This window comes from Anneissia japonica, unplaced genomic scaffold, assembly GCF_011630105.1.
Source record: "Anneissia japonica isolate Jap-2015-1 unplaced genomic scaffold, ASM1163010v1 scaffold288010_len917306_cov203, whole genome shotgun sequence".
NCBI lineage: Eukaryota > Metazoa > Echinodermata > Crinoidea > Comatulida > Comatulidae > Anneissia > Anneissia japonica.
Window position 1 is genome coordinate 525,031 of NW_022715767.1, and position 10,000 is coordinate 535,030.

The following is a 10,000-nucleotide window of genomic DNA, read 5'->3' on the forward strand; positions in this document are numbered from 1 at the left end:
AGTTTATTGTTTTTTGCTAGGTAAAGGATCTCCTGAGTGACATTGGAGGTCAGCTTGGACTTTGGATTGGCGTATCAGTTGTCACACTTATGGAGATGATGCAGCTCGTGGGGGCGGTGTTTGGGGCATTGTTTGCCAAACTGCATGGACCCCATTCAGATCCAAAGATTTGCCAAACTGCATGGACCCCATTCAGATCCAAAGATATTTCCATCAACATAGTGTTAGTTACGATAATCATGAAATCGTACTTGATTGGAGAGGTTCCTTTATCTATACGTTTTTTATTTGTTTGTAAATTGTCAAAAAAGTGAAGTGATTGATAGGGCAAAAAAAAAAAAAAAAAAAAAGATGCAGTGCGCGACGGGTAATTTTCGCGTGAGATGGTGAATACGCTTATTTTTCCACGTTTCTATAAATTCTACAATAGACCCTACCATTATATAGCACACAACTGATACTCGGTGAGCTTAAGTTCGAAAGATTTCTTGTCAACGATCGGCGTGTGGCTCACATGCGCTGCTATATGCCTACAAGCTATACGGTAGTATTCGAGTCCTGCAAAATAGCTTTCGTGAAATATAAACAATAAAGCAGATAATAATTATTGATTTTATTTTAAACTTTGAAAGCCTAGAACAATTAACTTTCAAATTATTTGTGAATAATAATGATACTGATTTTAGATGTAAAAATGTTTTTGTACAGTTTTGAATTATTAGGGTAAAGTTTTTTTAATTCAAATTTTTGTTAATTTTACAGTTTATGAATATATTGTTAACTCACAGGATTATGTAAAGTTTGCCTATTTGTGAAGCGCTTTGATCACGATGGAAAGCGCTATAAAAATAATATTATATTATCGTATTGTATTCTATTATAGTATGGTTGTATTTGAGGCATAGAATCTGCATAATTAATTATACATTAGCTAGGCTGAACGTTGGTGTTTGGCGGAGAAAGCAGGACCATGGAGGAATTAGTTAAACTAATTCCTCCCTGATAGAGCATGAATGTGCCTTTATGTCTAGAATGATATGTTTCATTTCACTTGCAACAATAATGTTGATCAAGAGATATTATAGCTATCGGAAGTTTTCGATATCCTCGCGATACCTTCTGGTAGTAAACCCGTTGTTCGATGACCAGCGGAATATTTGTAAGGGAATTTGAACACGTGATAACAGCCTATTGTATATTGGATCGTAGCCGTCACGGTTCATGTTAATGGAGGCGCTTTCGCGAGGATACCGGTACCGATTAGGAAGTCCGAAGCAATAAAACACAGGCCGAACTCTGAAGAAAGGTAGGTGGCCTACAGTAATTATTTCACTTGAAGTTTAAACTAAATACTGTAGTTAGATGGTAATTTTCATGCTTAGTAATGTTAAATAATAGTGGTTTGCTAAATATATGTAGTGGTGTTAGTAAAACCAGAAAGCAGTCTGTCGGATTGGGTGCTTGTCATCATCTTGCCTGTTTAATTATATTGACATAATGCATTCATGGCCGGCCATCCACATGTAGATTATTTCAATTTTAATACGCGAGTCGCGCTATGCATGAGAGTACGGTACATTACTTCATGATTAAAAAGATTAACCCTTCTGAGTTGCATAATGTTGATTATTCTTCTTGGTAAATACTCATTAAAATATTGTCGCTTCATCCTAACTTCGTAGAATGCTTAACTTGGATTCCCTTTGATCTGAATTAATTATGGATGGATTTCTGTCAAATTAGTTGTCAACAAGCGGTTGTCTGCAAATTTCGACATGTTTGAAGATTAAGATGTGCAATTGACGAAGTACAGTTTATATCAAATTGTTTAGGTCTATGCCCAATTTACATCCAATCAATTAAGGGGGTTATTATTTTAATGGTTCAACAGACATTAAAACTGCATTAAGAACAAACAATATACCTTAATGAAAATGTGTCACGGTCTAAGAGATACGAAAATTAACAGGTACTATTATGACGTCACGCTTGAATTATCGAATGCATTTATTAGGGGTCTCATGACGTGACAAATATTAAAAGAAGATTCAGATATTAGCATTTAGGCCTAAGTTTTGATGCAAAATTATATATATATGTAATATTATTATTATTAGCCAAATTGTATGTTCAAAAGTTCGTAAAGAATACGTTAAGTGTTTTACAAGAAGATTGTCTTAATAAAGATATTCTGAATTGATTTATGTTCAGAGCTAATCCTTTAACTGAACGAGACGATGTCTTGGTGATTGATCAAAGCGTGAAAGTGCGTGAAATCATAAGGGCCGTCTCATGGTCCCACAGGGTGTCTTTGGGAATTGACAAGCTCGAAACGGTACACATCGACAGGGGTATACGGTACATCAAACTGAAGATGCTTCTGTTTTGTTGTTAGCGGTGACATGATGCATTTATATTGCTCCTGTGGGATATCCCTTTAGCTACCGTATATAAAGAAGACAGTGGTCGTTTCTTGTGTTACTATGCGAACGATAACTAAACGATAACGATGTTCCAATTTTTACTCGATAGCCTTGTGTGCATTTGGCCTATATTCTGAGACCTAGATAAATAGGCTTATAATTAGGCCTATCTGTTTCTATTCCCTCTCGAAGTGCAGTGCAATTTCAGATGACACGTTTTTTTTGGCACGTGGAGGGCACACCAAATCCAAATGATCTCTCCCTACCCACAAGACCCCCACACACCCCATCTATGCAGATTCATCTATTTCTCTTTTCTGCACGTAGTTTTTATCTTTCATTTTATTTTCGTTTACAGTATCAATAACCCAAATTTATGTTGTGTGAGTGACAACAAAGAAGTGTCGTAATCCATATTTCAAAATGGCCTTCACCTCTTTCTGCATTCATATTCACAATAATAACATTGAAGTAGGACGATGTTTTATTATTTGTTATTGATTTGAAAGAAATGGGTCTTTATAATGGGGAATTTGAAGACGAAATGCAATTTCTTCTTAAATGTAAACTATATTATGATTTAAGAAAAACGACATTACAGGATATTATTTTCGTTTTCTTAAGTAGAGAAGTATATTTATATAATAAGCTTGTTATACAAAAGTATGTTAATTTTCAGTTTTTATTTAAATTATACTTGTCTTGTAATTTTCATGTTTGGAAAAATATTTTTACATACATTATTTATAAAATTTTATGCGAATGGCAAATAAAGAACGAACATTATGAATTTTGAACAACAGCTCCAGTATGTTCTTCTTAAGTTTGAATGAAATTACACAAGGAAAAAAAAAACTTCAGGACTAGAACCGAGACGCCGAGATCATTTTTGAGCCAATCGATTAGAAACTTTTTCGGAAAGTTGTGCTTGATACAATTATAACATCACTTGTATGCCTATATAAATGCCTCTGTAAGGTCTCGGGTAGCAGAGGGTCCCGGGTTTGAATGCCGGTTGGGGGAATTTTTTCGCACTCTCAGAATTCTCTTCTTTACCGTTTACAATTTGTATATAACAAAACGATTTCAGTTTATTTTTCACGTGCGATGTGATTTCTGTCTCTTATACACATCTTAACTAACACTATGTTGATGGAAATATCTTTGGATCTGAATGGGGTCCATGCAGTTTGGCAAAAAATGCCCCAAACACCTGTCTCTTATACACAGTATATATACTGTACTATGTACTGTAAATATATGCCCGACCAAGTTGCTGATAATGTTATGTTGATTCTGCAAACCGACAAACTGAATTTACTGTTGGCCCAAACCTTTACAACAAGGCATTATGAAAAATAATCGTGATGATAGTAACGATACACCGCCTTACTTTAACAGAATCAGAAAGAGAATCATAAATAATATTTTTTGACTTCTTTGACAACACTACGCAGCACACAGTTGATGAGTTGTTGAAATTAGGTTAAGTACACGCGTTTGTTTTTTGTTTTTTTTAATGTTATCCTCCTTGTTAATTGTCTACTAATACGTGTGCTATCGGGAGCGCGATTTGAATGGATAAGCTATGGGCATTATGTTATTGATAACGATAGGATTATAATGATGATGGTGGTGGTTATGATGATGGGTTGTAGGAAAAAATGGCCCCGGAAAATTGGCCCCAGTAAAAATGGCCCCAAATGATAAAATTCTGTAATAAAAATGATTTTTTTAAAAAATCTTTTAAATGCTGTAAATAGCAAGACTTGAATCAATAAGTCAAAAGATGCTCCCCCCCCCCATGATAAAATTCAGTAAAGAAATAGATTTTTTTAAATCCGCAAACTATTAAAATGCTGTAAAAAGCAAAAAAATTATTTAATAAATCATACTCATTTAAAAAGAATTATGTAAAAATTCATTAATAAAAAATGTATACCGGTATTTTGTAAAATAGCAAAAATTGATCAACATAAGTCATATGCATTTTTGAAAACTAAAATAACTTAGTCTTTTTTTTTTAGAATGACATATGTGGGTTTATTAAATTGAAAATAAATAATTCCAACTGAATATTACGCCTTAATAACAAACAATATCTCGATTATGGTAAATTAAGAATGACGCAAGACAGTTTCGAAGAAATGTGCAGCGTGTAGAGGCTTAAATTGTATTCTGGAAACTTAATTAAGACAACGAAGAACACCAACAAAAGATGTACAAGATGCTCACTAATAAAAAATATTGAGGAGGAATATGAAGGTCTGTTTAATCATTCCTGCTGCTAACCTCGTTTTGTTCATTTCGTCCTCAGTATTGACTCCGTTTATGTTTTGGAATCAAAGCCTTCAAGAACAATCAATCTCTTGCTGTTAACATTTTATGAATCAAAAAAGCGTGATCACCAATCATCTTAAATTGCACTTAGACTTGACAAATGCCGAGCGGTGTCTTTCATTTTCAATAATGTCTATAAACATGCGAGGATTCTGCGTCAGGTAAATCCTCCTTTTACTATTGTCGTTTAGATTCATTCTGATTTTTCTGTAAATGTTAATAGACGCTGCACGGCAGCCATCATAAATAGAACGCAAGATGTTTAAGTTTTCAATTGGGTGAATGGTTAAGGCTTTGCAGTTAACTATGACGGAGTCCATGAGAAGGTTACTTTAACCTACACGCATCTCATTGTCACCATCATCACTATCATAATTATATCATCACTGTGGTGTAGTGGTTTGGCACAGTAATTGCGGTTCAGTGGTTCGATCACTCACTGTGAATTTTGCTTGTGTCCTTTTCAAGGCACTTTGAATAAAGTTATTTCTCTCCCCCCAGGTGTACATGTTACAGTAGGTTCAAACAAAAAAGCACTAAGCAACCACTTCGTGAAATTCTCTCAAAGGGAGATGAATATTTTATTCCATATTTGTTTTATCCAGTGACCGGGGGTAATAATGTGAAGCGCTTAGAGGCTTTGTTGGCATGAAGTGCGCTATAAATTTAGCTTAATACAGCTAAATAACGCTTGTATTTTGTTCTTCATCAGTAAAAATTCTTAAATTATTAAATGGTCAAATAAATAGCCGAGATGTTATCTGCGATACTATACTGTAGCCTCGACTTAAATGGATATTGAAAGAACTGTTCTGAATATATTTATATCCAAAGTATTCAAACGAGCTGCAATAATATAAGAAAACAATTACTATTTGTCAATCAAAAAAGTATGCCACATCCATAGGCAAAATTTGAAAGTAAAACTGTACTGCATCATATACAAATCATGGACTTTGTGAATATCATGATAGACAGGGACGAAATCCATGAACTAATTTGAATTACTTGAAGCAGTGAGACTTCGAAGAACGCCAAGTAAGCAAATACTTTGAATAGATAATACTATATTATACAGATATAGAGGATTATTTTTCTTTGCATTTATATGTAGACCTACTGCATGTATTGAATACAAAACATTCTATTTATACAAACTATCATTATAAAACATAATGGGCTTCCGTGAAGCATAAATAATGCTTTTTATCTCAATAAAAGTTTAATACGATTCATAAAAAGGCGACAAATACACAGGTAAATTTGTGTACATTCATTAATGAAATACCAACAAATAAAAAAATAAAAACATTATAATATAATGTACACCTGTCTCTTATACACATCTAGATGTGTATAAGAGTCAACATCTTACGTATTTGAGTTTCTTTACTATTTAATTTATATACACATAAATACATATATATATATACTGTATATATATATATATATGCTTATGGCTAAAAATGATGTACTGTAGTACACTATATGTATTACTATAGACTTAGACCTATATGAAATCATGATGATAAATATATAAATAGAAAAACACATACACAAATATCACAGAAATAAATGTACGAAAATATATAGGCCTATATAATTACGTATAAACAGATAAACCGTCTTGCAAATTATTCAATACATATATTTCACTTTCACATCGCCCTAGTTATTATAACTATCATTGAAAAATAATCATCTCTCCATGGGACTCTAGCCCTAACTAATATACGATGGGTTACATATACTGTATAATGTGATCGAAATAAAAAAAAGCCAAAAAAAAACAATCAGCTTCTACTAGTGCCCAAAACCGTGACTGGATATAAAAGTTGTTGCGATCAAAATTGCCGGCATAGATGCACGGTCAAATCTCTGGTTGTCTGAGGAATAGCTATTCCAATATAAAGTTGAAATAATAGAATTTTAAATCGTTACTACCACTTGTTTTTTTAATTTATTTTAAGCCAACGCAAGTACTATATATACACACACAACTATACATTTAAGTGAAAATCGCTTCCTTTTCGATGAATGATGTCCCCAAATGAACTTCATATAGGATGGAGAATACAGGCCTACTAAAACGAAATTTCTTCGTATTTACAAGTTATTTATGTAGAAATCGTATAGGCCTAGGCCTAATAAAAAAAAGCCATATTTATATATACAATAATTGTAATTGTAATAATAATTACTTCCGACAACATGAGTCCACTGCCAGGCATATAAAAAATGTTAAGATAACAAGTATTATGATAGTGATGAATATGATGATGATTTACTGGGACAACTCGTGTATTTGTGGGACATACGCGTATTACTGGTCCTGTTCTCATTGGTCAGTTGTTAAGTTTGTTTGAAAGGTCCATTGTTAGACGTTACTTGGTCTCAGAAATCGTGTCGAGAGAGTATACCTTCGTTGAAGATATCAGTAGATACTGTAAACATATACACTTTTTCAGAATCATAGAATTCCGTAAGTCGAGTCACGTCGGCATTATGAAACTCCGGAGTCAACTTGACTTGTACCGAGTCAAATATTCTTGAGTAGCACATGGCACATGGCGTCAATAACTGGTAACGTCGAGTCGAGTCACTCTATAAGCCGAATCCAAAGTCATGTCGAGTTCTTATTGGTCACTGTACTAATAGTAAGTCAAGTTCAGCCAGTTGGTGATCCAGTCGCAGGTGTATATATAGGCATATCTACACATGCCTATATATTACCTATAATATACTGTATACATGTTTATGTCACAAAAAGAGAAAGCGCCCTCTTAAGTACAAACTTCATGGTCTCCTAAGTTATTCACATCTCGATTTTTAATTGCAACATGAATTTCAAACGTTAAGCCGTAGGCCTAAAGCAAACATATTTCAAAAACACAGTAAAATACATTGATAGACCATATTATAGAAAATGTATGTATATATTCGCATTATATATTCATGCTTATAACTGCTATACCGGTACTTGATTTATCATAATTACAGTTATACCATAGTGACAATAGCTTTCAATGGACCATGTTGAGTTAAAATTGTCCAGCATAAAACAAACTAGTCGACTCATCTTATAGCCTAGGTTTACTAGGCTTAATAATCAAAAATTAAATTTGTTCAAATCCCATTCAGATCGATGTTTCAAATTCATCGTTTTTGTGATTTTCACTGAAATTATAATTATTCATTTCAACTCAGCCGCATTTTATAAATACGTGGGAGGATGTTTTAAGACAAATTGAAAAATTGCTGTTCATCAGTATGATGAGCGTGTAACAAAATGTTACCGGCGGCTATCATATTTGTAAATGTGTGGGTTAAACACTCGGCGAATGAAATCCTAATTATAATAACATGTATGAAATTAGGTAGCGAACTAACATACCCTCTTTATTGTTAAGTAAATAATTATACAAATCGCTCATAGCAAATATATACAGAAATCAGAAATATAAATTGATTCAAATTCAATGTTCAATTTCCGAGTTATTTAAAAGCACTAAACTCATCTGTTTGCTTTCGCCGTTGTGTTTGTCTTCAAGCATGAGGCAGCTTTTAGTTGTAACTTTGGATGTACTCCGATCGGAGAGTTTCCGTCGCATAAAATAACGACAATAATTCATTGAGCCCATTTGTCCGTTTAAGTTAAAAATAAGCACAATAAATGGATTTACAGCCGAGTTACTAACTGCCATCATACCGAAAATTGCGTAGAGTGATTTGTCCAGAGGGGGTCCGTCACCTTCATGGAAGGACACCATAAGTTCACAGACGTAATACGGTAGACTACACACGAAGAAGAACGTTACGATTACAAGCGTCATTTTTAACGTTTTAAACTTCGCTTTAATTAACGTGTGTGTACCGGTGCTTTGGAGCTGCAAACGATTACTCTGTTTTCGTGAACGTCTACTTGGTTTGTTTTCACTCTCCTTTGCTTTTTTCCATATCCGAATACATATTCTTATATATGCAATTCCGATAATGACAAAAGGAATTACAAACGTTACGACGGCGACATACGTAACGTACGCTTTACGCTTCGAAGGCTTTGAGCCAAGCTCCGTCGTACACGTTTTGAAGTAGCCAGTCGCATCACTTCCCTCTGTCATCTCTAGCCAGACCCACAATTGCGGGATAGATGTCAGTAACGCCAGTAGCCAGGCTATGCCTACTAATTTTTTCGTAGAGATGGTCTTGCGAAATGGATTGTGTATAGCTTGGTGGCGATCTAGCGCTATAACAACAAGAAGGTTACTCGATGCCATTATTGACACACTCTGCAAATACATTATAATTTTACACATAACGTTACCTAGGAGCCAGTGATAGTAAAGCATTTCATAAATCGCTGTACCCATCACCGCGAAGAAGCAAACACACAGATCAGCAAATGTTAATCCTAGGATGATCTGGTTCACTCGTCGGCAAAATCTGTGACGGTTGATCAAAAACCAGAACAAAACAAGACAATTACCTATCACACCGACAGTAAATATAACCCACATAGTCAATACACGTACCGCAACATTATGGTGAATATCAGTACTGTTGTTGGTAAAAAGTTCTTCTGACGTCGTTTGTGGGATGTCGGTTACCGCTAAATTCTCGGCGTCCATATTTGATGAGGCGTTAATACTTCTAAACGATAAAGCCGCGAATCTATAACAGAAGAAGAGCAATAAAACCGTTAATAAACACGCAACATTATAAAGTAGATATGTTTAAGAAATTAACAAAAATCATATATAGGCCTATTTATAGTTTATTTGTTGTTGGTTCGTTTATTTGTTTGTTTGTTCATTCGAACCCCGATCAGGGTTTTATCATTATTATCATAATCCAAACTTTTCGTAACTTCGCCATGGTCATTTCTTAACCCGGAATATCGAAATCTGAATTGTCTTGGTTACGAACAGAGTTGCGAACAGTCTGGGTAACGAAATGTCTGTTATCCTTCTGATTTTATATTTAAAAAAATGATCAATCTGAAAACATCTGTAGTTGTGTTTTAACACGGATAAGCCTATTTACCACTAATGGTAGGAGCAAACATCGGTGATTGCCAATTACTTTTGCAGCAACTTCAAGTTGGTTAAGTTCTAATGTATTGTGAACTTTTGTATGACTGCTCTATTGTTCATATGTGTATATAATGGCAAATGTACGTGTTTCATGATTTAATGACCGGTAATCTGTTATTTATTACAGGCCAATACATACGAGGA

At 34.2% G+C, this 10,000-nt stretch overlaps 2 protein-coding genes across 5 annotated transcripts in view; one reads left to right on the plus strand and one right to left on the minus strand.

Annotated features, from left to right (window-relative positions):
* The window catches only part of LOC117109360 (degenerin-like protein asic-1), a 30,030-nt gene extending 23,975 nt beyond the window's left edge, over nucleotides 1-6,055 (plus strand). Inside the window, exons 11-14 of one of the 2 annotated variants that reach the window (XR_004445511.1) lie at nucleotides 21-130; nucleotides 168-1,306; nucleotides 4,741-4,924; nucleotides 5,265-6,055. Coding sequence is in view for 1 of the 2 variants with exons in the window: in XM_033251672.1 (XP_033107563.1) it covers nucleotides 21-130; nucleotides 168-222 (165 nt within the window). In the remaining variant the exon portion in view is untranslated. Of the gene's footprint in view, nucleotides 1-20; nucleotides 131-167; nucleotides 3,168-4,740; nucleotides 4,925-5,264 lie in introns of those variants that run through there. The other variant, XM_033251672.1, reaches the window with a different exon arrangement.
* A 78-nt stretch (nucleotides 6,056-6,133) lies between these two features.
* The window catches only part of LOC117109361 (cephalotocin receptor 1-like), a 29,530-nt gene continuing 25,663 nt past the window's right edge, over nucleotides 6,134-10,000 (minus strand). For 2 of the 3 annotated variants that reach the window (XM_033251673.1, XM_033251674.1), the window contains exon 2: nucleotides 6,134-9,434. In XM_033251673.1, coding sequence (XP_033107564.1) covers nucleotides 8,240-9,391 — 1,152 coding nt within the window. In that variant the 5' untranslated portion in view covers nucleotides 9,392-9,434 and the 3' untranslated portion in view covers nucleotides 6,134-8,239. Of the gene's footprint in view, nucleotides 9,435-9,806; nucleotides 9,841-10,000 lie in introns of those variants that run through there. The other variant, XM_033251675.1, reaches the window with a different exon arrangement.